Source organism: Callionymus lyra, chromosome 12, assembly GCF_982586985.1.
Source record: "Callionymus lyra chromosome 12, fCalLyr1.hap1.1, whole genome shotgun sequence".
Taxonomy (NCBI): Eukaryota; Metazoa; Chordata; class Actinopteri; order Syngnathiformes; family Callionymidae; genus Callionymus; species Callionymus lyra.
In genome coordinates, this window is record NC_141829.1 from 5,056,618 (window position 1) to 5,084,431 (window position 27,814).

The following is a 27,814-nucleotide window of genomic DNA, read 5'->3' on the forward strand; positions in this document are numbered from 1 at the left end:
ATGTTAACATTTCAAATGTTGAAACTTAAAGCAAAGGAAGGTAAACATTGACTTGTGAATTTGATGAGCTGTTTCCTTTCAGTAACGAATAAAGAATACATCGATAAAGAATTTTAAAAAAAAGGTAGTCCTGATTTAAGAGGACATTTTATAAATGAATTCAAGTCAAACCAGGCTTTAATGATATAGTTTACAAATATGAAGAGAGTTTTAAAGTATTGTTTATCTCTAGTTAGAAATCAATAATTGTGTTCCTCTGAAGATATATTTTTCTTACAGCTTTCAGTTGTGCAAACATGAGTCAGAAAACGAGAAGAAAGTCGCGGTGAGTTTCACGTTTGACTCATTGTTTGTTGTTTTATAAGCCATTGATCCTCATGTAACTAAAACCAGTATGGGCCGGAATATTGCCAGCTTTATACAGGAAATGAAATACGGAGTGGAAAAAAACTGGGGATGAAAATAAAAATGAGGGTAAAAAATGTTTGTAAACTTTCTGAATCTATTTAAAAGGAAGATAGAGAAACCTACGATAACACAAACCAAATTACAAGAAAATTGAATTGTACCTTTGACATGTTTTTTGGCTTTTGCCATCCATCTTCTCTGACAATATTCTATGATAAAAAAATGTTTGATTGTCATCATGCATGAATAGAAGTGTGCTTGTTATGCAGGAGGTCCTTCGGGCCGACAGCTCCGCCCTTCATCGACTACCTGAAGGAGGTTCTTCGTCGGTATCCAGACGGTGGACAGATTTTAAAAGTAAGTCCAGTTTTTTTAACTGATTTAGCAGAAAGTTTTAAAAATGTTTTCCTGATTTAGTTAATATTTCTCATGTTTGAGGAAATGTCAAACCAAAATGATGAATCAAAATCTGAAACCTGCAGTAAAAAATGATATTTAAATCTAAAATCTATTTCTAAATTTTAAATCCATATATAAATATTAAATCGATATCTCTAAGAGTCTAAATGCCGAATCTACTACATATTAATGTAAATATATATTTTAAATATATATATAAATAATAAAACAATATAGAAATGTAGATCTATATCTAAAAGTTTAATACTGTATATGTCTAAATATTAAATCTATATCTTAATATTAAATCGATATCTAATGAAAAACCATATCTTAATTATAAATCTGTATCTAAAAGTTTAATACTGTATATGTCTAAATATTATATCTATATGTAAATAATAAATACATTTCTTAATGTTAAATATATTTGTAAGTGTTGCATCTATATACATTTTAGTTCTATATGTAAATGTTAAATCGAAATCTAAATTTAGAAATATTATATCTATAAAACATTTTAATTAGTATTAGTCCAAGTATTAATCACTTTCTAAATATCGAAGTATGCAGATTTTATAGATAATACATTTATATATAGAGATTTTTATATATATAAATATATATATATACATCTATATCTAAATGTTAAATATCTGTGGTCCAGCAGTTTTCCATTTGTCAACTTGTGGTACATGAAAAAAGAAAGGACAGGATCTAAATAATAAATGTATATCTAAATATTTTTTGTATTTATTTTGTAAAGTGAAGATTAAGATCTTTCCTGATGATGTCATTCTGCGTCCACGGTAAAGGCGGGTGTTCTTTCTAAATCTAAAGACAGGATTTGATTTTACATTAAGATTATGATTAGGATGTTGATCATCCTCTGAGCTTTCGAATAAAAAGCCAGCAAGGAGAGAGGAACATCAGTGGTTTGGGACGAGCCGTGAGAAGCGCCTCCACTTCTTGCTGGTGGTAAAATCTGGATTCTGACTCCGTTTGTTACTTTAACGTCTCTGTTCTCATTCCGATCGTCCGGGAGAAAATCCCTGACAGAATTTTACAGTTATTGTGAGCTATGTATGTATATATATATATATATATATATATATATACACAATTGTGTCGTTCAATCCTTGCTGGTGTTTCTTCTTTGTTTTGATTGTCACTCTGATTTGTTATGTAGTTATAGACGATCTCTTCATATGCAGTGTCAACCATTTCTTTCTTCATTTCATCAACAGGAGCTTATTCAGAATGCAGACGATGCTGGAGCGACTCAAGTGGTTTTCTTACACGATGAGAGAAGCTACGACACCGAAGATCTGTGGACGGAATCTTTGGGGAAATACCAAGGTAGGCATAATGTTTGGATGATTAATACAAACCGTGTACGTATAACTTTAGAAACTCTTTTCACTTAAGAGATTATTTTATATTGTTATTGTTATTGTTGAAATGCTATTTTGATATTGTCGCATGAATATATGTGAATTTGTCCCATTTTAAAATGTAATTTTCACCAGATATTTAGATTGATAAATAAACTTTATAGTGGGATTATATGATCTCTGGGAATCCATTAAAGCAAACAAAAAAAAAACAAACTACAATATAAACTACAATATTTTCAAGTCAATTTGTCGTTGCAATATTGAAAAGTGTAATTACACATTATCACAGATCAACTGTGCTGCTCGTCCATGTATATGAGTAAACAATGCAAACACAGGGAGAACATACAGGTTGCCTCAAGCTGAAAGCGAACCCACAACCTTCTTTCTGTGAGGTGGACGCACTCATACAAATATCAGGTTTTATTATATTTTTTCATTACTGTATTAGTTTATTAATGTATTTCACACATTTCCTTTTAATGAGAACATGATTACTAGCTAGATTATTAAAAAAAATATATCCAATTATTTATATACACAATACTGTATCGATATTCGACTGTACTGTATAACCATAGTTCTTTTATTGTTTACACTTTAACACATTTTGTTTAAAATAAAAATAATTAAAATTCAAATTATTTTAATTTACAATAAACATGCAAATATTAACAGCATTTGTTACTTCCTTATTGCATTTAAACTTCCGGTCGCTAGATGGCAGCAGTCATTACATCTTCCACAGCTAAAGAAAGGAAGAAATTCCACGAGATCCATTGCTGTGTCTCAAATCGCATACTAGCGTACTCAACGTTAGTATTTTTAGTGCGTTAGTGCGTCTCAATTCTTAGTATGCGAAATTTATGCGCCATGCACACTAAATTGTCACTAAAACGCCCACAAAACTGAGTATGGTTCGATGGACACTAGCCACCCTAAACAGCCGCATCTTGATGACTTTTTAAATGGAAGTTACGTCATATATATATATATATATATATATATATATATTCATATACTTAAAGGTGTATTTTCAGCAGCAGTAGGAGGATGACACGTCTTCGCTGCTGATACCAGCTTAAATATCTCGCAAATATTTAGATTCTCATATTTTATCTTAATTTCTTTTTCCACACTTGCAAAATGTGCTGCCAGCAGGTGGCGATAGCATTCAAACACCTGGTTGCAACATCGTTAAATAGTAGTAGAAGAAGAAGCTGTCATGGGATTTCCGGTTAGTGTGTAGCAGCAGAGTTTGATTTGAGACATACTATCTGTGGAGAATTTGCGTACTAGTTAGTACGTACACTAAACTGATGCATACTAACTTCTAGTATACTAAGAGTAGTATGCGATTTGAGACACAGCACTGGTGATGACTGAGGACGAGAGTGACTCGAGCAGCTTTGAAAGCTGATGTTTGGACATATTTTGGTTTAAAAACTTTAAAAAAAAACTATAACACCAGAGTCAAGTATTCGACAATACTATACACAAATTTATTCTTGTTCTTAAAGTATCAAAATATATCATAATATATTGAATTGTCGACCCTGTATCGTGATACGTACCGTAACACGTCTCAACAGATTCTTGATTTTACACACCTTTTAACGATTACTGCAGTTGTTTTGCCACAGGGCAGCGGTAAGTATATTATATAATACAAATTGACCAGTGGTATTTTCAATAAATATTTTGACTAAACACTATCAATCTTTTTCTCACACATAGTCCTGAGTGGACGTCTTACTGCTCACTGCAGATTGTGAACATTATCTTAGCAAAATGATCAAAAACAACAGTTTTTTTTCCGCGTCCGATTGTTTGAATCTGACAAAAGTCCTGACTACAGATGTGGCCGTCTTCCTCATCAATGCATGCTTTGGTTTTTATTTTTACTCTACTGCATTTCTGTCCCCACTCTTAAGCATGCCACTGCAGTTGTATGCCGTATGTAGCGGTGAATAAAAAAATAATTTCATAATGGAAATGAATACTGGCTTTCGGTATTGACCAGTTTACCGCACAGACCCATTAATGAATTAATGAATTAATGACCAACCTTTTACATTTGCTCAGGCCCAGCGTTGTACGCCTACAACGATGCAGTGTTCACCGATGAGGACTGGGCAGGAATTCAGACAGCTGGGCGAAGCGTGAAGCGTGATGACCCGAACAAAGTTGGGAGGTTTGGGATCGGCTTCAACTCTGTCTATCACATAACAGGTGACTACGAAGCTCTATCAGATCAGTTGGTTGAACGATAAAAGTACTGACTTGGTTTTACCCTTAATTATGAACAGATTTGCCAAGTGTCTTCAGCTCAGGGCACCTTGGTTTCATGGACCCTCAGGAGAAAATATTTGGAGAGCGGGAAGTTGGCTGTCAGTGGTCTTTGAGCGACAGTGAGGACCAAGATACTCTCATGAATTGTCAAGACCAATTCAAACCTTTTCGAGATATTGTTTCTGTTGTCAGTGAGAAACGGTGGTCAGAAGTGGTTTGCGAGGATCAACACTTTGATGGGACCATTTTCAGATTCCCTTTACGCAATGAAGTATCAGAGATTTCAGATAATATTTACGACTCTCAGAAGGTTACCGAACTCTATGAAAGCTTCATTGCCGATGCAGACTTGAGTCTCATTTTCTTGAAAAATGTGACGAGCGTGACCTTGATCCGTATCGACCTGGAAGGTCGTGTTCACAAAAGGCTCATGGTTCAGTCTTCACGATCCAATGGAGAGCCCGTCTTGGAAAGTGGCGACGATCCATTCGTCAAGGGTTCCACAGGATTCAAAAACATTACCATAAATAATGGTGAACACCAAGAAATGAAGTGGCTTGTGACCAGTTGCACCATGAAAGAGGGTGTCGAGGAAACACTCGACTCACTTGGGAAAAAGTTGAGCTTCTTTCCTCAGGTTGACTTGGCCTTTCCTTGTGGCGAGAGGAGTAGTGGGGGTCGACTGAGCTGCTTTCTACCCCTTCCAAACAATGAGAGCAACAAGACAGGCTTTCCCGTCTATGTCAACGCCTGCTTCGGCCTCACAGACAATAGGAGATACATCAAGTGGCAAGAGGAGGACCAGAAAAACGACGAGCATGCTGTGTGGAACGAGTTGCTGATGAACGAGGTCCTACCCCACGGTTACGTCCTCATGATCCAACATGCTATCAAACTCGCACAAATCAGCAGTTTCCCTGTGTCTGCTGTGTATGACATTTGGCCGGATGTCAACGAGATGCAGCACAAGGAGAAATGGTGTCCCATCGCTCAAAACGTTCTTGATCAGTTGTTCAGTAAGAATGTTCCTCTCCTCTCGCTGGCCAAAGACCAAAATCAGTTTGTCACTCCAGCAGAAGCTCTGTTTTTGAGCAATGAACCAATGAGCCCAGAAGTGCTTCTTGTCATCAAAAATACTCTGGTTTCTCATGGAGAAAATCTTGTCATGTTGCCAAATAATACTCAACGAACTCTGATGGATGTTTACCCAGAATCCCCGCAACTAAAACATGTCACTCCAGCTTTTCTCAGGAGTCTTCTTCACACATTTAGTGTTGATGAGCTCAAAAGGGAGGACAAGCTCCTTCTTCTAGAGTACATTTTGAGTGATGGAGAATATGAAGACCTCTTGGATCTCAAACTCCTGCCCCTCAGTGATGGTTCCTTCATATGCTTCTCAACCAAAGAGGAAGATACTGCTTTGGTCGACAGTGAAGAATTCCCAAGGTAAGGCACCTTTGCTGTTGTATTTTGGTCTTATGCTACATAACAGAACTGATAAGAACTGAAGGCATTGGAAAAAGCCATTTCATTCAACATCTCAACAATACAAAGGAGCTATTTAATTAAATTAAATTCCCCACATGTTGTCTTGCAATCAAAGTAAGCGCAAATGTTGCTATTGACAAGCTGCCCTTTGAGTTCTATAAACTAATACCGTGATCCCCCCTAACTAAGAGTTTTAGGGCAGATGTAGCTATGCAATGGATTAGGGTGTCAGATGTCTGTTTTACAACCATAGGCTCACTACAGCCATGCTATCCCGAAGTTCGACCCCATCAATGGTATTAAAGGAAGAAAACACTTGTTGTATGGACATTACCCTCATGCTCGGCGGCAGCAAGCTACAACTTGATCACTTGATGTCTTTAATGGAAAAATATATGTGCTCTAGAGACACATTTTATTTTGTTATATATACATTAGTGTATATCATTGCATTATTCTTTGAATTTCACAAAAAAAAACATTTCCCCAGAGCCCTCCTTCCATGCTGCAAACATCGCTTCATCCCTGAAGATGTCAGCTCATCGTCCAGGAACCATCTCACCCAGCTGGCCCGAACCGGTAAGACAGTGGGTTTATTTATTGGAAACTTCAACATTTTTTGGTCACTCAAGAAAAAGAGAAGATTTGGACTTGAATAAATAAGCTATAGATCACTGAGCATAGTAACAATGACATCATGTGGCAGGACAAAAGGAAGGACCATGTCTAATAGAAAATATCATTTTTTTAAAGGTAATAAACAATATGCACAAATAATCAAAAATGTTTTCGTAGGAATGTTCAAGCTGGTTGACCTAAATACAGAGAAGGTGTTGGAATTGACAAGAAGACACATGCCAGAGGAATGGAAGACGCCGGCACAGAAGATCGTCACATGGGACGTTCGAAACAACATGCATCCGCCATTGGCTTGGCTTCAGCTATTCTGGAGATTTCTCAACACTAACGTCAAAGAGTTAAGATGTTTGATTGATCTTCCTTTGATACCACTCAGTCCATTGTCTGACAGTCAGCCGGTTTCACTGGCTAAATTAAGTCAGAATACCACACTCATCTTCCAGAGTGACAAACGGAGTACCCTGCCAAAACAGATTGTTGAGCTGGTCAAACAGGTTGGAGGGACAGTTGTGCCGGTAACTGGGTGGCTCCAGCATGAAGACCTACATTCTTTCATTCTCTATCCCTCAGCAAGGAGTGTCCTGAAAGTGTTGTCTCATTTAGATCTGTCTCATGTCATGAGATCATTTAAGACTGTCTCTCCAGTTGCACGCCAGGAACTCAAAAAGCATTTGTCTGGCCTGGACTCTTTCTCGGACAGGGAGAAGGAAGTATGCCTCAAGTTGCCTCTGTTACAAAATGTTAAAGGTTCATATGTTGAAGCTCAGTCCAAAAAGGCAGTGCTGTTAGAGTCTGGTCTTTCACTGCCTATACAACTTCCCTTTCCAGACTCTGTTGTGCTGTGTGTGACAGATGATGATCGAAGGCTTTTACAATTGCTGAAAATTGAAATGTTGAACCAAGCTGAGGCAGCTGAACTGCTCATCCACCAAATAGAGGAGAGCTCCTGCAACAGAGACCAGGTTAAACAGATCATGAGTTGGATTCTACAGCATGGAAACCTACTGTTTGCCCAAAGCCAGAAGCTTAAAAAGAAATGTAAGGCGTTAGAATTCATCGAGGTGAATGGCGTAATGAAAAATATGTCAAGCTTTTTTGATCCCAGAGTTCAAACATTTCAGGAATTGTTCGGAGCCGAATTCTTTCCACCTGAAACATACAGGGAGACCCAACAAATGCTTGACAGTCTAGTAAATCTTGGGCTGATAGTCAACGAAGGAGATGTGACACCAGAGCACTTGCTACATGTTGCCAGACGAATCGTCAGATTGATAGAAATGTCTCCAGGTGAGGCCTTCAATAAATCTGTTGTGCTCTTAAATCTGTTGGAAGCCCACAACTCACTGTCAAAGTTTTCTCAGGAACAGCTCAATACCTTAAAGGGCCTTAAATGGGTCGGTCAAAGAATCGAAAAAAGCCACACATTCTTCTGTCCAAACGACGCAAGACATCCTATGTATAAGGACATCGTGGGACATGTCATGCCTCTCATGGGAAACCTAAGCAACAAGCTCAGCCTTGCACTTGGCCTCAAATGCTTGCCTCCTCCAGAGAAGGTGATTGAGAACTTGATGTATTTGACTTCAAAAGCAGAGACCATAGTTGACTTGGATACAAATGTTGATTTTCACAGACAACTGCTTAGCATCTATAAGCACATGCAAGACCACACTTTGAAATTTGTATCCATTTTGAGCAAAGAAGCACGCTGGCTGTGGAACCAAAACCAGTTTGTCTCACCAAAAGAGTTGGTTCTGGATTATCCGCCAGGTCTAGATATCAGTTCCAGAATTGGGAAACTGCCGAAAGAGTTTCGACCCTACAAGAACTTGCTCATGAATTTTGGTCTCAGGGAGAGCTTGTCGGATGATGAAATCGTTGGCATACTAATTTCATTAACAGAACCCACTGAGGATGGGGTGAGACAATTTGCAAGTGCTTCGGAAGTAAAAGTTGCCATTGAAATCCTGAACTGGCTATGGAGAGAGAAGAAGACAGTTGAAAATGATATACCAGTTCCAGTAATAGCAGAAGAGGGAAAATATGTCTTTAAGCCTCTGTCTATGGCAGTCTTTTGTGATGTAAGCAATAATGGTTTGGAGGACCTGACCTTGAACAACGAAAATATTTATGTCATTCATGAGGAAATATTCAAAGCAACAGCTGATTGGCTTGGCATCAGACTACTCAGTACCCACATCCTAAATCCAGAGTTAGTGGGGATCGAGCAGTGTGGACAATCAGAACCAATAACGATGAGAATAAAAAACATTCTGAAAGAATATGATGAGGAGAAAGACCTCTTCAAAGAGCTCATCCAAAATGCGGAGGATGCCGGAGCCAAATGTTGTAAATTTTTGGTGGATTACAGAGTCCACCAAGATAATTCCAAAGGTCTCATTGACCCAGGTATGGCTCAGAGTCAAGGGCCATGTCTATGGGCCTTTAATAATGAACAGTTCACAACTGAAGATTGGAACAACATTGTCCGAGTGGGATCAGCCTCCAAGGAAAATAAATTGGAGAAGATTGGGAAGTTTGGTCTTGGCTTTAACACTGTGTATCATGTGACAGATCTTCCCTCTATCCTTAGTGGAAAGCATCTTCTCATTCTGGATCCAAATGTGACCCACCTCCAAAAGCACATTAAAAACCAAACAAACCCTGGAATTAAACTGGACCTCTCTCAACAGACACTACTGAAATGTTTTCCTGATCAGTTTTCCCCGTATGAAAACATATTTGATTGCAGTCTTGCCCAAAGAAGTCCCCCAACACCCTATCATGGCACGCTTATCAAGCTACCTTTCCGCACTGAAGCCGAAGCCAATGAATCAGAGATAAGTCAGAAAGTGTTTGACAAACACAGAATCGACTCTTTTCAGGACAACTTAAAATCAAATTCGCAAACACATCTACTGTTTCTGAAAAACATAAACTCTTTAACTTTGCAAAATCTTTCCAAGGACGCCTCCACTCCGCCAAAAGCAGGAGAATTTGAAGATCTGCTCTTCCTGTCCAAAACTATAGAGAACACCCTGCCAGTTCCTGATGGCCTGTTAGAAAAGCAAAAAAATGCTGTTCAACAACTACAACAGCTTGACAGGGAGTGTCAGAATGTCATTAAATGTAACATTGCTGAAATTGTCAAAATAACCAGCAAGCAACTTGGTGAATCTGCTGAAGATCAGTTCTGGCTCCAGTACAATTGTTTTGGAACTGATGAGTCATTAAAAATTGCCATTGGACAGAACACAGAGGCAAAGTGCTCTTTGCCTATTGGTGGAATTGCTCTGCCACTAAAAAGAGACCAAATAAATGAGGAATTCCAACCAACTCTCACGGAAAATTCTGGAGAAGCATTTTGCTTTCTTCCGCTTTCCATTCATACAGGTCTCCCAGTTAATGTGAATGGAACATTTGCAGTGACAAGTAACCGCAAAGGTCTTTGGGTAACTGGGATAAAACATGAGTGGAATGTTGCTCTGCTTCAGGACCCGTTAGTGACTGCATATGTAACCACTCTTTTGATTCTCAAGTCAATGTCTGAAAACCAGCACTTGGTTAATTACTGTTACCACAGTTACTGGCCTGATCGACGGGAAGTCATTGATACTTTCAAACCACTAGTGGATAAGTTTTACTCCACCATTTCACAAAACTCATTTGCTCCCAAACTCCTTAGTGATGGCAAACATTGGTGCTCGATGAAGGACGCCGTTTTCCTACATGAGAGCATCCAAGAAGATCAAAGCTTTAATGATCTTGCCATGCAGGTTTGTGATCAATACACAAACAATGTAGTTCCTCTACCACCATGGTTGAGAAATAGCTTCAGAGAGGCTGGTCTGAAAGATGTTCTGGAGAAGAAAACATGGAACTGGGATAAGTTTTTTCAAAGTGTAGTGTTTGAAAACCTTGCTACCATGGATACAAAGATCAGAGATTCTCTTGTGCTCCATGCCATTGACCTCGGCATCAAAGAACTTGATGATCTATTGGTTCTTTATCAATGTATCCCAACCACTGATGGACAGTTGCAGTTTATCAAAAACCTTGTAAATCCATTTGGAAAAGTGGCTTGTCTTTTTGAGGAAAGTGAAGGCAAATTGCTTGGAGGTGAGGAAAAGGGCTTTCGGTCCCCAGAGAGGATTAAGCGCTTGATAGAGCTGGGAATGGTCAATGACAATCTTCCATTAAAGCAAATCACAGAAAGAGCCTGTTTGGTCAAGAACACCTGGATCTCTGACAAAAAGAAAGCCTACGCTCACTTACAGTGCCTTTTTGAGCTCATGAGAGGTCAAATCAAAAACGAAAATCAGGCAGAATGGCAAGCGTTGAGAAACACTGAATTCCTTCCAGCCTTCCAACCCGGTGACATAAAAATGGAGAAATGTTTGTCATTTAAGAAACCAACTGATGTTTTCAATGACAAATGCTCTTTGCTGGTTAACATGACACATCATGTGCTTGATCTAAAAGGCCTGAAAATACACAACTGTGATCCCATCCTTCAAATATTGAAAGTTTGTGACAGTCCAACCGAAGAGATGGTGCTTAATCAACTGGAAGTACTACAGAAGCAATCAAAATTAATCGACAAAACCAGCTGTTACAGAATCGCCGGGGAATGTTACAGGTATCTGGACCAATGGCTCTGTGATTCCAAAAATCCCAACATTATTTCAGAGAGGGCAAAGTCTTTCCCATTCATTTTTGTTGGCAAATTGTTTGTCAATGTGAGCTGTGTTGCAGAAGCAGAGCAATTTGAGTTGAAACCGTACTTACACGTCCTCCCACCCTCTTTTGCAAATTTCAATAATCTTTGGAGATGTGTAGGTGTTCAGAAGACTTTCACGAACCATCAGCTACTAATGGTACTACAGGAATTGAAGAAAAAAAATAAAAATGGTCCAATGCAAAAAGCTGATCTCAAAATGTGCCTTAAAATTCTGAGAGGAATGCATGATGCTGCTGAGGAAATGCCCGCCAATGTCTTAATACCAAACTCTGATGCCATTTTACAACCGGCGTCAAACCTTTTTTTTAATGACAGCCCCTGGATGCCAATGGACCCAAATTTGAAACTTTGTCATGAGGACATCCCACGTAATATGGCTCTCAGTTTTGGAATACCAACCACAAGACATCAAACTCTGCAAAATCATCTCAACCAAAAAATGTCCCCTTATGCCTTCCACTTTGAACAGCACGAGGAACTAACACAGCGAATTGGAAACATCCTTTCAGCCTATCCCTCGAAGAAGGACATTCTCAAGGAACTGATACAAAACGCAGATGATGCAGAGGCATCCGAAATCCACTTTGTTTGGGACAGAAGAGAACATGGCAGGGTTAAGACTTTTGGAGAAAAATGGAAAAGTCTTCAGGGGCCGGCACTGTGTGTGTACAACAACAAAGTTTTTTCAGATGCTGACTTGAAAGGAATTCAGCAATTGGGACAAGGTGGGAAGCGCAACATCCCAGGAAAGATAGGAAAATATGGAGTTGGGTTCAATTCTGTGTACCATCTTACTGACTGCCCCTCAATCTTAACCGGAGACAGTTTACTGTGCATCTTTGATCCAAATCGAAGCTACATTGAGGACCAATCAGAACGCCCACCTATGGGAGTAGGCTACACGTTGGATGACACTGTGAAGGAAATGTACCAAGATATCTACAGATCTTTCCTTCCAGACGAATTTTGTCTGACAGATGGTACCATGTTCAGACTACCTCTACGGAACAGTGAAATGGCTAACAGTTCTAAAATATCAGGAAGAGCATTCAGTGAAGATGACATGAGAGAGCTGTGCTCAGTCTTCTCTGAGAATCCAGAGGGATTGATTATGTTTCTGAAAAACATCAAAAGAATACAAATGCATGAAATCACAAATGATTCTGGAGAGCTTCATTGTTTATATTCAGTTGAGAAGTATATACCAGAGACAAGTGACAAAAAAGAAAAGGAACATTTTGACAAACTTCTTGAACATTCTCAGCAATTTCCCCAATCAGTAGCACCATCCAAAGTAATCTATGAAAGTGTTATTTCCACGTCCGACGAAAGGGAAAGCAAATGGATCATCGCAGAACAGTTTGGCAGTGACATCCAAGTAACTCCAGCGGATAAACTTCCTCAGGTAGCAATATCCATGCCAGTGATATTAAAACACAAAAATGAAACCTTAAACGTGCGCGACTTTAAGGGAGAAGCTTTTTGTTCCCTACCTTTGCCGGGCAAAACATGCCTGCCTGCACACATTAATGGCAATTTTGAGGTAGATTTCTCCAGGAGATGCCTCTGGAAAGAGGATGGCCAGAATGTGAAGTCAGACTGGAATGAAACTTTAAAAGAGAAAATCATTGCCCCACTCTATGCCGAACTTCTTGATCACATCAGACGGCACTTGCCAAATACAAAAGTTCGCCTTTCAGGTATTGAGTCTTCTTTAAGAAGCTCATATCTATGCTTCTGGCCAATTATTTGTGACGACGTTTCGCCAGAGTGGCATGAAATGATACACAGTGTGTACAGATTTATCGAACAAAGAGGCCTCCCTTTGATTCCTGTGATGAAAAGGTCAACACGCACCATTGCTGGCATTACATTTCAAGAGTACTCCTTTGAATGGTGTGATATACAAGGGACAGAAACAACTGAGAGGCCATACATGACAAAGAACAACAGTGATGAAATCAATGCCATTTTGGAAGACCTTGGAATGAAATTGGTTCCTGATTCCAGGGAAATGAACAAGATAAGGGAAGGTTTTGAAAAGGCTGGGATAAAGGTGAAACTTGTCAAACCGTCATCTGTGCGGGCTTACTTAAAATTGAAGCCGCTGAATGATCCTCAGAAAACAAGTGCAAACTTGCCACTGCCTCTAGAAAAGACAATGATCAAAACTTGTGAAAGATGGGGGAAGCTTGTAAGCTTCTGCTTGCAAGATTTAAGAATAAAAAAAAACCCACACAATTCGCTGACTGGGCTTCCACTTCTGCTCACAAGTGATGATGTTGTCAGAGTGTTCAGTACCGACTCCCCAAAGCTGCAGTCGAGGTACATCAGTTTGTTCTGTGGTTATGAGCAACACTTTATCAGCAGTCACCTTGAGTTCAATGATTTGCTGACCCTAAAGAAGTTCCATCTTGTCTCAGACGTGACAGTTCCTTTTGTTAAAGAATGGTTGAAAGAAATAATCCAGAGTCTTCTGAGTCGCTGTGTGGTCAATCCACAGAATGGTCTTCACACCCTAAACAAAACAACAGCGTCTTGGTTGCAGATTCTTTGGAAGTTTTTCGCAGATTGCATGTCTGTGAAGGCAAAGGATGGAAAAGCAAGCCTAACATTAAAAGATGTGCAACAGCTCTTCAGTGATTTCTGCATTCTACCTGTCGTTTGTCCAAGGTTGGAAAAGGAGCTTTTTCTTGTGAAGATGAAGGACATGTCAGGAGTGGTTTGGCCTGGGTCGAAAGACAACATTTACGAAATTCTTCTCAAACTGGGTTCGGTTCAGCATTGCAGTGTGTTTTTCAAAGATGTAGAGAGGGATTTAATTTGTCAGCTAAGTACTGAACTCTTAGATACCAGGGATTGTTATTCTGTGCTGGACCACATCTACAACCTTGAGCGGTCAGAGTTCTCGCAGCTGTTTTCATCTGACATGGAAACACTTCAAATCTTCCTGCAATCAGGTGTTTCTAACAAGAAAGACAACCAAGACTATCTGACGAAGCTTAGATGTTTACCATTGTTTGAGACCATACACGGTGAGCGTGTCAGCATTAATCCTCCTCAGATTGTGTTTGTCCTCGACATTAACAAAGACACAATATCTCGATATCCAGGTTTGTTTAAACTGCTAGAGAGCAACACGGTTTTTCTCAAAAACAACCCTCAGAATCACAGCATGGCACCAGCAATGGGTATCGAAGTCCTCAATCAGATGAAGTATTTCATGAAGTTCATCTTGCCACGTGCAGAACGACTAGACCAACGGCAGATGGTACAGTGCCTCAAACTCATTCTCACACTCCAGCAAGAACCGGAATACAGTAAACACAAAGACGCCATCATCTCCAAAATGAAATCTCTAAAGGTGATATGCAGTTCTCAGGGCCAAATGGAGTCGGCAGCATACTACTTTGATGAAGATGTGGTCTTATTCAAGGTTATGTTGCCGCCGGAAAGAATTGTGCCTCAAACAGTTTGGGAAGAATTGTGTGGAGAAAACATGTATACGAAAAGTTCTATGAAAAAATTACTCAAAGAACTTGGCATGAAGCATCGTGTGTCAAAAGATGACATCATAGATTTTGCCAGAGAAATAGAACTGGAGTCCAAACGACAGTTCCAAGAAGAGTTAAGGAAGAAATCCTGCTTGGTTTTCCAAACTGCCTTGTCAATGACAGAAAAACAGGACACTGAAGAAACTACCGTCCTGGTTAGCATAGCAGATACAGAATTCATTTTCCCAGTGAAAATTAAGGCTGAACTTTGCGACTTCCACCCACCATTCAGATCGCCAGACATGCCTGTCAAGATCAACGGCTCCTTGATAGGAGATCACACTGATCACCAGCAGCTTATTTGGTCCTCAATGCCCATCATCAACGTTCCTCAGTTTGGCTCAAAGGTTGGGCAGATATTGACAGAAGCTGGTGCTTTCAAGCTACCACCACCACAGTGCATAATCAAAAACTTGATCAACGTCTGTCAGTCACCTTGTGGATCTGAACATCTCCTTAAGACCCGTGCCAAATTGTTCCGAAGCTCATATGATTACTTGCAGTCAATGAAATTTGAAGAAAGATTGTTGGATGGTCTTCCGATGGTTTTGGTTGAAAGGGATACAAAGCTGGTGAAGGCTGACGAAACTTCTCTCATGCTCGAGGATGACCTTGACTTCAGACCATATCTTTACAAAATTCAGCCCAAGGACGTCAGGTATACGGACTTCTTCAGGCAAATTGGGGTGCGGGAAAATCCGGTTGTGGAGCAGTATTGCAATGTTCTGGCCGCAGTCCATGCAGATTCCAAAGACAAAGAAAAAATCAATCCAAACCAAAATAAAACTGTCAAACGCACTATTCAGCAATTGTTCAATTTGATTGGAAAGACCAAAGAACAAAGCAAATCGCTCTTTAAAGATGTGAAGGAAATGTTTCTCCTTTCAGTGGATGGGAGTTTGTACCCATCAAACTCCCTCTACTACAATGACACAACATTTGACAAGCAACGTTTGGAAGAGGCATTGCAAAACAAATTCCAACTGATTGAGAAGTTCAGAAAATGTCATTTGGGCTACGATACTTACGAGCATCAGCGACTGCTGCACTTACTTCCTGAGCAATTTCAACCCAAAATGTTGTCTCAGTTTACTGAGGAGAAGCTGGCGCAGGGCAACCAGGAGAGATGTCAGTTTGGAACAAACTGTGAATTTAGTGGATGGTTTGACAGGCATTTAACGTCGGAGGCGTTCCACTATGGCCTGATATGTCTCATTAGACAGCATTCAAACGGTAAAGTGACACATGATGAGGCTGCAAACTTGTGTGGTCGGATCTTTGGAAGTATCCAGATTGTTTGCTGCAACAGCCTGCGCACAGAGCTGTGGATGCAAGGAGAAGCTTTGTCCAACACTACAGCGAAGACTATTGCTTTTTTAAAACGAGAGCCAATTGGGTGCATTTTCTACCTTGAGCACAAGGACAACATGAGCGAGAGGGTTAAGATGATTGTGACCTCGACCCTTACAGAAGAGGTCCTATCACTATTTCATGGCCAAATAGCACCAAAACACAAGACAGTTATTGAGCTTTTGGTGTGTGATAATCTAGAGGAGGTCAAAGAGACTCTGGTGAGGCATAAGATCCACATCAGCGGAGAAGGTGGATGTGATACGTCCAGTTCAACTGCACCTGGGGAGGAAATTCCTGAAGAATGGCACGATAGTCTGGATATGAACGTCCTGAACAACTATGAAGAAGGAGAATATGTTGGCTACTACACAAACAACAAGTATGTGTATGCAGTTATCTTAGAGGAAGTACCCGGCTCTACGGGGCTGTACTCCCGGAGGTTCATCATCCTTCACGGCAAGGACGAGCCAATAGAAGTCAGCTGTGTTGACATATACCAAATAAAATGTGGACAGGAAACGACATCTGGATCCACAGAGATGCAGCTGTTTGCTGGAGAGGTGCCACCTGCCTCCAGTCAGCCCTCGTCCAAACCGACAAGATCTTCACCTACAAGTCTGCAGGAAGCAAAAGAAGAAATTGACAGATGTCTGGCTGAGATCTGGACTCTTCCTGAAGACCTAAGAGACAAAGCTATCAAACGACTGTATCTTCGATGGCACCCAGACAAGAACCCTGATTATGAACAGCTCGCGACTGAGGCGTTCAAATATCTGCAAAAAGAAATTGAGGAAATGATCAAAGGCAAAGGCAAAGGCAAAGGCAAAAGCAGTGGCCGGACTTCTGGTTTTTCTTCCTCTTCAGGCTTTAACTTTAACTTTAACTTCAGAACATGGGATGATGAAGCTCGTAGCCACAGAAACCATCGAGAGAACTTCACCAGAGGCAACCGAGGCAACAGAGGCCAACGCTCCTACAATTTCTGGAGCTACCATAACAATGTTCCGAGACCAGACAGATCGGAAGCTCGGCGCTGGTTCCGACAGGCACGGTGCGACTTAAATGCAGCAAAGGGTGACTCACTGGAGTGGTGTCTTTTCAAAATCCATCAGGCCGTGGAAAAGGCACTCATCGCCGCAGAGTACAAAAGAAACGGGAAACGTCCTGAAGAAACTTCCATTTATGACCTTGCCGAGAAAGTGAAGTCCTACAACGTCAAACTCGCCGACATGCCAACACTTGTGCGAGAGCTGAAGGAGCTCGAGGTGGACGCCAAGAGGACTCAGTACCCTAACTACCATCCTAGCCCTCACATCCCCAATGAAATGTATACAAGTGAAAACGCCACCCGAGCACTGGAGAAGGCGTCAGCTCTGCTCGATGCAGTCAATGAATATGTAAATTAGAGAAGGCATACCCGAGCAGTCGCTCAAGTCGAGTTTAAGTGGGTATTTGCTGCGAGTTTTTCTAAAAGTCGTCAGGTTTTTATGTGTGGAGAAATGTATTTTCATTGTTTATCTTTAAGGTTTATTTTTATTTCCATCTAATTTAGATTTTCATTCCGTCTGATCCTGTACTTCTGAATTCCTGAAATGAAATGTTCTGTATTACTTGTGATGCTTGTGGAAAGTAATAAAATTCACACCAAAATCCAGTTGAAAGCATTTTTATTCATTAAGAAAATAAAACACCAAACACAAATCAGACAAATGTATATTTCCGTGGTCGAACCAAGGATCCTCTGGAGGCGTTGCGAGGGGCACTACTAGCACCCCTGCTAATAATTTACAAAAAAAACTGTACATACTTACAGAACGCTGGAGGCTTCTGAGGATAGACGCTTTAGGAAGTGTTTGAAACTGTACATGCGACAACATGAGCTCTTCATACAAAAATACACATTCCACTTTTGATGGAGACGTCGACGTCGGATGGAAAAACTTCAGCGGATTCCCTTGCTAATCCAGCAGCCGAGGAAACTTCCCAAAATGAAGATCAACAAGAGGTGGAGTCGCAGTTTTGAAAAAAGAAAAATTAAGGCTTAATTCACACAGTTTGGCATGTTTAGCATTTCAGCGACATCCCCCCTTCCATCGTATTGCGTTTTTAAATCGGATAAAAATAAGCATCTCACACATTTGTTAGGTAAAAAAACAGATCACGAGCGCTGCAGTCGAGAACAAAAACAACATATTTCAACAAATACTTTTGTTTTTTAGGGAGCATTTAGAGGAGAGAACGAATCTGGAAACTTGTGGTTTCATCTGTCGTGTTGTTTACACGCCGACAGAACCAGAAGGTCCTTCTGGACTCTTTGAATCATGAAGAGGAGCAACGTCACAATCAACCTTCTGAGAATTTAAAAAAATGAACCGTTAACGTTTCTATGCAGTGTGAAAAAAGCTCAATTGAATAATCGTAAAAAATATTTGACACGGTAAATGAAACTGCTCAAGTTTATTCAAGTATTATCTTAGTTTTTAAGTTGCTTTTAAAATATAAACGTGTTGTTCTGGTTCCATTGAGGTGCCACACGACGACAAGAAAATGATTTTTTAAATCCGTGAAAAGGTGCAAAGTCTTAATTATGTTCAATTATATTATTTATTTATTCATCTGTTATAAGGAACTTAATTTGAAGGATGTTCTTGTTAGATATCTGTTTAATAAATATAGATTCGTTAGGGAACACAAAAATATTAAATACACATTTGTTATAATCGATGTTCGTGTGGGATTTGAAACGTTTACATTTCTTTTTGCTCAAACTCATCCTTAGTCTGGTCTGTGGTTCGCATCTCAAGTCAAAACACTAGTTTTAATTCAACCAGATCTGGGAAGCGTTTCCCATCAGCACGAGCATCGTCCAGACCCTGCGGGGCCGCGGCCCCCTACATGTTGTAGGCCACGTAAATGGGGTCCAGTTGGTCGGCCAGGAAGCCGTCCCTAAGGTGCATGCGCTGCTTCTCCCCTCGAGAGTTGATGGGGATGACGCCGGGGTCCACGACCACGACCACCCCGACGATGAGGTAGTGCTCCTCCAGGACCACGTTGGTGACGAGGGCCACCAGGTCCAAGGCCTCCTGCTCCGACCCCTCCAGCTCCACCACCACCACCAGTAGGTTGGTCCACGTGAACACGGCGCTGTGGACGCCACATAAGTCCCATGAAAACCAACAAAACAGAAGACGTGGTTCGAACAGATCTGGACCAACCATTCGGCGATACTCTTGTGAGCACGGATCACGGACGTCTCGATGTCGATGGGGTGGTACCTCATGCCCCTCAGCTCCAGGGTCTCGTCCAGAGATCCCACCACATAGAGGGCGTCGTGACGCTCTGAGAAGACGCAGGGATGGTCCATCATATTTTAGACTCAGGTTCTAGACGAGAGACCAACCTCCACTGGCGTCCGTCAGCTCCGTGCGCCTGAGGAAGCCCAGGTATCCCGTCCTGGCCCAGACCGTCTGAGTGTCCCCGAAACTCAGCTTGGTGTTGAAGTGGTCCGCGTGCAGAGCCTCCTCCCCGTACACAGTGTAGTAGCCAGTGGCGTTGTGAGGACTGCTCACCCAGACCTTGGCACACAACAAGAGTTGTCGTCCTCAGAAGTCCACCAGATGATGGGACTCTGGTCCACGAGGTTCCAAAATGTTTACCTCTCCCAGGTGCGAGTCTCCAAGAGGCCCCTTCGTCTCCGTGTTGGCGATGACCACCTTCACTCCGGGCAGGATCTGGAACGGAAGAAAGACCAGATCAACGGGCCTGCGGTCGCGGCTCCGACCGTCCGTCAAACTCACCTTGCCAGACTCCGTCAGAGGGAGGCTGTGGGGCGAGCCCCTCTCCACCAGGCGGACCCTGGACAAGACACAGAAGAGCTTCAGGTCGTGACTGAAAGAACAGGATCTCGCCTTCACACTAAACGTTCCCTCAGATTGGTTAACGGGTCACGATAGATTTTGTTTAATTCTTCAACGGGTTCCTTCCATATTGTCGCTCGTAAAAGTAAGACCACATGAAAACCACTAGCTTTCGTTTATCGATAAGCCCATGAGGTTTCGTGATACAGTGTCAGGCCACTAGATGGTGCTCTAACGTCTGTATCCGCGGCGCCACCTACTGTGCTCCGAAAACATCGACCCGGTTTCATGAAAACCACGTCAACACTTTTGAAAACACAGAGGAGCTCGAGGTAGAACCGCGTCCTCATCGCGAGGGGCCAGTCGAGGTGGTCTCGTCAGGGGCCACAACCGTACGGAGCCGAGTTCATCCCGCGACAGTTATCGAAGGTTCAGGTCGCCCCAGGAGGACGTCACTGAAAAGCGCCTCCTGGTCACGAGATCCGGTCCTCGGTCTCTGTACCTGTCGTGCCTCAGAGACTTCATGTCCAGGTACACGGTGGTGGGGTCGGGTCCCGCGGTGCCCTGGGGGGACACAGAGCGGAACACCAGTCAGAGACACATGGTACGAACGGAGCGTTAGCATTAGCATTAGCAGGCGCTACAAGACCAGCGGATCCTCCTTTGACCTCTAACCTTTTTTTACTTTCACTGTGTTCAGTGGAAGCTCAAGAGAGTCTGAACGTTTATTAAATATAATATAAAAATATTGTTTTTGTGTTTCTGTCTCAGTGAATGTTTATTTACAGATAAAGCCGTGAGAGGATGTTATTATATTTTTGTTTACCCTGTGATATAAGCAAATAAATAATAAATAATAATTCATTAATTCAATATTTAATTTGTTGCCTTTTATATTCAATATACATGTTTTGGTAGAATAGTGAGTTTTTATATTGAATTCACAAGGCTAGGAAATTATCATTATTTCATTTAAAATGTTTATTTTTTAATTATTGAAATCAAAATCGGACACTTTATGTGTAAATAAATTAAAAAAAATATTGCTTAATAAAAACAAATTCAACCTTTCATATAAATAATGTTTAAAAAAACAGCATTTAAATAAAATAAGTTTCAACAATCGAAATGTTAAACTCAACTCCTGATTTACTTTCTACTGAAAATAAGACATCAGTCGACAGAAACCCCAAGTTATAACTTCTCATAAAGTTCTATTAGGTTCTACTTAACGAATGCTGCCCTCTAGATGCCGGAATTATTATTGCAATACAAAAATAAACAAACGCTGTAAAAATGTTCATGTTAGTTGTCAATGTTTACAAAATAAATGACGCAGAGCTGTTGAATATTGACACAGTATCACGACAAAAACATTGCAATATTACTCAATATATCTTTAAGTATGGATTAAAAAAAGTTCTACTTCATGCATGCTTACGCCCTCTACAGGCTATCGCTATGGGTAACCTCCCGATGCAAGTCTGTAGAGGGCGTGAGCATGCATGAAGTAGAACTTTTTTTAATCCATACTTAAAGAATCAAAAGAATACTAAATAAATATTTAAATATCAAGACACAAAAGACAAACAACGGCACGTTTACGAACCACAAACGGCGCCTGCAGGGAAGCGAAGGACCCGTTCGTCGGACTCACCTGCAGACAGACGGCCACGTTGACCCGGCAGCCGAAGGTGGTGCTGACGGCTCGCGGCGAGAGGCCCAGATCCTTAAAGATCTTGGAGAAGGACTGAGTGAGGGTGATGCGAGGACGCTCCTCCGCCACCACCATGCAGGTCCTCACGCACGACAGGTTGACGTTCCGCAGCTGTTGGACGAGCGGGATTTAGCGCCAGAGAAAAACATTGGGTTTGGCTTCCGGCGGTACCGACCCGTAACGCCTCGGTCTGCGAGCCCAGACCCTTGGTGCACATCTCCATGACGGAGTACGAGCAGAAGGTCACGCGTACTTTGTACTGGCTCACCGCCGCCAACCACAGCGACACGTTGGTCTCCAGCTCCAGAGGCGGGACCAGGATGGACTGGTGTCCTGAGTACACGCTGAGGGACGTCCAGGTTAGTCACTTCCACACTCAGTACCCCATATATCGCAATGTTTTTCTCAGGATACCGTCTGCGTTGATTTATTTTTTGGCTTTTAATTTGTTTAATTTCTTTTTAAAGTATTTTCAACTTACATGAAAATATTTACAGCGTTTGTTCATTTTCGTGTTGCGATTATAATTCCGGCCTCCAGAGGGCAGCATTCATTAAAGCCCTAAAGGAACCATGAAATCCCGGCGGTGACTAAGGACGAGAGGATACAGTGGACTTTAGCAGCTTTTAAAGCGGATGTTTGGACATATTTCGGTTGAACGTTGCGTGTTTAAGTGGCGCCATCTTGTGTTTAAATATAGACATGGCAGACAACCAAAGAAATATCAATGTTTTCGTTCCGAATTTCTTCAAACTTTTATGAATTCAACTCATTTAATAATAAGAGTTGCTCGTTGACAAACAAGTAGCTTCAGGTTCCTTTTAGCACCGACAACAATTCTAGCAACGCTGTTGTAACGTTAGCATTTTGTCCTGAAGCCTCCGTAGTAGTCGTGAGATACTGTTGCTATACTGAGGATAAATATTGAATGATTTAATTTTACTGGACAAAGTTTTAGATCGAGTACTTTGACGATGAAAATATGAATTAATATCCATGTTTTAAATTAAGTTATGTCCGTAGAGTAGATGTGGAAGATAAAAATATAAATAAAGTAAAAAACTAAATGTATATGAAGCCGATGGAATTTTTTCCCGTTTCACGACGCGTCTTTGAACACAACACCGTTTCATTTTTACACGTAACAATCTGTCAACTTCATGTAAAACTACTTTATTTAAAATAAAGATAAATACTATTGAACTGTTTTTATCTTTCAGTTTGTGTGAATGTTTATTTACAGATAAAGCCGTGAGAGGATGTTATTCTATTTTTGTTTACCCTGTGATATAGCAAATAAATAATAAATAATAATTCATTAATTCAATATTTAAATGGTTGCCTTTTAAATTCAATATACATGTTTTGGTAGAATATTGAGTATTTATATTGAATTCACAAGGCTAGGAAATTATCATTATTTCATTTAAAACGTTTATTTTTTAATTATTGGAATCAAAATATGACACTTTATGTGTAAATAAAATAATAATAATTTAGAAAATATTGCTTTAATTCAATTAAAACAAATTCAACCTTTCATATAAATAATACTATTAATAAAAATAACTAATAAAATACTATTGAACTACGATGGTGTCAAAAACTGATTCTTATTTTCCCTTTAAAGTGAAAAGTGATCAAAAGTATCGGAGACGAACCCTGACCCCGAGAGCCGACGGGTGCAACACCAGATCGTACCTGCAGAGGCACCAGAGAGCGAAGCCCAGCCCACAGTAGGGGTCCAGGCAGATGGCGATCTGGCGCGAGGGGTACAGTTCGCACTGCAGTTTGATGGAGCGACACAAGGCACTGGTGGCGGCGTGAGACATCTGCGGGAGAACGCCGTGTTTTCGTCAGTAGATCGTTTGTAAACGTCAGTAGAAACATTTAAAAACTTTTTTCATTTCATTGAAATGTCATTTTCGTTCTTTAAGCATCGAATATTATTGTTTTAAATGACTGAACTTGAGCTTTTTTTTTTACATTGAAATGTTGTTTTGAATTAAAATGGAAATAAATAATTTGTATATTGTGTAATTCGTTTTTTTTAATGTAATTTACAAATATAAACATTTTCTATATGAATTATTTCCTTCTTTAACACATATAACGCCATTATTTTTACATTGAATTTTAAAAGTTACAAATTGAATTTAGAAAAATGAATTTAATTTATTTAATTATTATTATTATTATTATTTCTGGAACAGTACTGCTAAATACACAGTATCAATTATTGATATTAAATGAAAAAATCATGCTTTCAATAAACAAATGATTGAATTAAATGCTTAAGAAAAGTTTGTTTTAAAGTAAAAAAAAAAGTTAAATTAAACTCTTAAATAACTGATGTACTTTCATGTCCATTAAATCAGTTGGAATTTAATTGGATATATTCTTATCATGTTCTAAAGTCAGAAAAAAACAAATATAAAAGATAAAAACTTTGGCCACGAGTCGTGTTCCTCACGCCTTGACGCGCCACATTCGACCAAAATATGTCCAAATATCAGCTTTAAAAGCTGCTAAAGTCCACTGTATCCTCTCGTCCTCAGTCACCGCCGGGTCAAGTAAGTAAGTAAGTAATATTTATTTAAAACAATAAAGTATGTACTTTTTTGAGTATTGTTTTGATTGTTTAAGCGCTTTGTGACCCTGGTCTGGAAAAGCGCTATATAAATAAATATTACTTACTTACTTACTTGACCCGGCGGTGACTGAGGACGAGAGGATACGGTGGACTTTAGCAGCTTTTAAAGCTGATATTTGGACATATTTTGGTCGCACGTGGCGCCACCTTGTGTTTGAAAACAGACACAGCAGAAAACCAAAGGAATGTTTTGGTCGGACGCACCTTGACCCCGGCCAGGATGCCGGTGGTGGAGACGCTGAAGTCCAGATACGCCAACATCTCCGGCGTCGGGGGTTTGTACGTCTGCGAGCTCTTCTTCCGCGGGAGGTCGTCTGTGGCGAGAACCACATGTTTTTTCTCTCGAGGTCACGGACGACGGACCCTGGAGTCTCACCTGTGTCCAGCACCGCGGGCCAGCTCTTGACCTCCACGGCCGCCGCCGCCTCTTTGGACTTGAGCAGCTTCATGATGGCCTGCGTGGTCAGGATGCACACGGACTTGCTGACCTTTGACACGCGAGAGGAGACGAGTCATCAGAATTGAATCAATCGATCAACATTTCACTCGTCACTAGTTACCGTTAAACACACTTTCAGCCAAATATTACAGTAAAATAAGAAACGATCAAGTATTTGTATTGACTACTTAATTCAATATATTTTATTTTAATTATGTATATGTCATTTTATAGTAATGCCTCTTATTTTATTTTAAAACCTTGCTTATTTAATCTTTTTATTTTATTCGTATTGTTTCATTTTATATTCTCCACTGACGTCACAACCACTTCCTGTGTTTACAACGCTGGCTATAAAAAAAACGTTCTGATTCTGACGTAGAAACTACTCACTGCTGCCCTCTGGTGTCTGGATCGAAGTCCTACAAGATCAAACTGACCCAACATGAGGAAAACGTGTTTGGCTTTTGTGGTGCTGAGGGTTGTGGGTTCAATTCCCTAAATATAAGGCCCTGTTTTTAACAATATATTATGATCACTTTTATTATCGTTATTAATAATGGTTTATTGTCATTATTATTGGTATTTTTACTTCTATTGTCGTCATTATCGTTATTATGTTTGAATTCAATTATTGTTGCTGTTATTATTGTTGTAATAAATGTTTTATTATTATTAGTGTTGTTGTTTTTAATGCTGCTGCTGTTATTATTGTTGTTGTTATGATTATTTTTGTTGTTATTATTACTGTGTTATTATTGTACTTAATCACTGTTATAGTCACCATTACTATTGTTGTTGTGACGATTGTTGCTGTTATTGTTACTATTGATCTTTTTTGCCTTTTAAATACTTTTTAATACTACTATTTTTATTTATCGTTTTCTTATCATTTTATTGTGATTGTTGTTGTTGTTATTATTATTATTTTATTGTTGTTATTATTATTATTTTATTGATATTAATTCTATTCATTTGTTGTTATAACTATGGTATTACTATAATTACTGTTGTTTTCGCTAATTTTGATACTATTATTATGATTGGTAAATGTTTCTTATGGTTGTTGTTGTTATTATTATTTTTGTTACTATTATTATTATTATTTTATTGTTGTGATTATTATTTTATTGTTGTTGTTATTATTGTCTTACTATAATTACTGTTGTTTTCGCTCATTTTTATACTATTATAATGATTGATATATGTTTCTTATGGTTGTTGTTGTTATTATTTTATTGTTGTTAATATTATTTTATTGTTGTTATAACTATGGTATTACTATAATTACTGTTGTTTTCGCTAATTTTGATACTATTATTATGATTGTTATCATTTTCTTATGGTTGTTGTTATTATTATTGTTTTTGTTACTATTATTATTATTATTATTTTATTGTTGTCATTATTATTTTATTGTTGTCATTATTATGGTATTACTATAATTACTGTTGTTTTCGTTAATTTTGATACTATTGTTATAATTTTCTTATGGTTGTTGTGGTTATTATTGTTTTTGTTACTATTATTATTATTATTTTATTGTTGTTATTATTATGGTATTACTATAATTACTGTTGTTTTCGCTAATTTTGATACTATTGTTATGATTGTTATCATTTTCTTATGGTTGTTGTTATTATTATTGTTTTTGTTACTATTATTATTATTATTTTATTGTTGTTATTATTATTTTATTGTTGTCATTATTATGGTATTACTATAATTCCTGTTGTTTTCGTTAATTTTGATACTATTGTTATAATTTTCTTATGGTTGTTGTTGTTGTTGTTGTTATTATTGTTTCTTCCATTTTCACCTGCATTGATCGTCACTAAGTGACAAACATGATTTTTTCGGTCGTTACCTCGACGATCATCTTGACTGTAGGGAGAGTCGTGGCCAGATTCTGAGGGTGAGGAGGTCTGACGGTTACCGGGACGACGCCGGCGTAGAGGCAGCCGTAGAAGGTGGAGATGAGGTCGATGCCTGGTCACAAACAACACAAACATCACAAACAATATAAACAACACAAACAACACAAACATCGCAAACAACACAAACATCACAAACAATATAAACAACACAAACAACACAAACATCGCAAACAACACAAACATCACAAACAATATAAACAACACAAACAACACAAACATCGCAAACAACACAAACATTACAAACAATATAAACAACACAAACAACACAAACATCGCAAACAACACAAACATCACAAACAATATAAACAACACAAACAACACAAACATCGCAAACAACACAAACATCACAAACAATATAAACAACACAAACAACACAAACATCGCAAACAACACAAACATCACAAACAATATAAACAACACAAACAACACAAACATTACAAACAATATAAACAACACAAACAACACAAACATCGCAAACAACACAAACATTACAAACAATATAAACAACACAAACAACACAAACATCGCAAACAACACAAACATTACAAACAATATAAACAACACAAACAACACAAACATCGCAAACAACACAAACATCACAAACAATATAAACAACACAAACAACACAAACATCGCAAACAACACAAACATCACAAACAATATAAACAACACAAACAACACAAACATCGCAAACAACACAAACATCACAAACAATATAAACAACACAAACAACACAAACATCGCAAACAACACAAACAACACAAACATCACAAACAATATAAACAACACAAACAACACAAACGTCACAAACAATATAAACAACACAAACATCGCAAACAACACAAACATCACAAACAATATAAACAACACAAACAACACAAACGTCACAAACATCACAAACATCACAAACAACACAAACAACACAAACGTCACAAACGTA

General features: G+C 39.3%; 2 protein-coding genes across 4 annotated transcripts in view; one reads left to right on the forward strand and one right to left on the reverse strand.

Annotated features, from left to right (window-relative positions):
* Positions 1–279: 279 nt before the first annotated feature.
* On the forward strand, positions 280–17,925 carry sacs2 (sacsin molecular chaperone 2). Its single transcript, XM_087803458.1, has 7 exons — positions 280–325; positions 678–765; positions 2,055–2,166; positions 4,290–4,436; positions 4,514–5,942; positions 6,475–6,563; positions 6,780–17,925. The coding sequence occupies exons 1-7, from the start codon at positions 297–299 to the stop codon at positions 17,675–17,677; spliced, it is 12,792 nt and encodes a 4,263-aa protein (XP_087659584.1). The 5' UTR covers positions 280–296; the 3' UTR covers positions 17,678–17,925.
* The window catches only part of dip2a (DIP2 acetate--CoA ligase A), a 106,206-nt gene continuing 96,313 nt past the window's right edge, over positions 17,922–27,814 (reverse strand). For all 3 annotated transcript variants that reach the window (XM_087803461.1, XM_087803460.1, XM_087803459.1), the window contains 12 exons: positions 26,805–26,926; positions 24,875–24,986; positions 24,703–24,812; positions 23,547–23,677; positions 22,021–22,189; positions 21,786–21,956; positions 20,631–20,692; positions 20,069–20,126; positions 19,928–20,002; positions 19,672–19,846; positions 19,487–19,610; positions 17,922–19,415 (listed from right to left, as the gene is read on the reverse strand). In XM_087803461.1, coding sequence (XP_087659587.1) covers positions 19,163–19,415; positions 19,487–19,610; positions 19,672–19,846; positions 19,928–20,002; positions 20,069–20,126; positions 20,631–20,692; positions 21,786–21,956; positions 22,021–22,189; positions 23,547–23,677; positions 24,703–24,812; positions 24,875–24,986; positions 26,805–26,926 — 1,562 coding nt within the window. In that variant the 3' untranslated portion in view covers positions 17,922–19,162. The remainder of the gene's footprint in view (positions 19,416–19,486; positions 19,611–19,671; positions 19,847–19,927; positions 20,003–20,068; positions 20,127–20,630; positions 20,693–21,785; positions 21,957–22,020; positions 22,190–23,546; positions 23,678–24,702; positions 24,813–24,874; positions 24,987–26,804; positions 26,927–27,814) is intronic.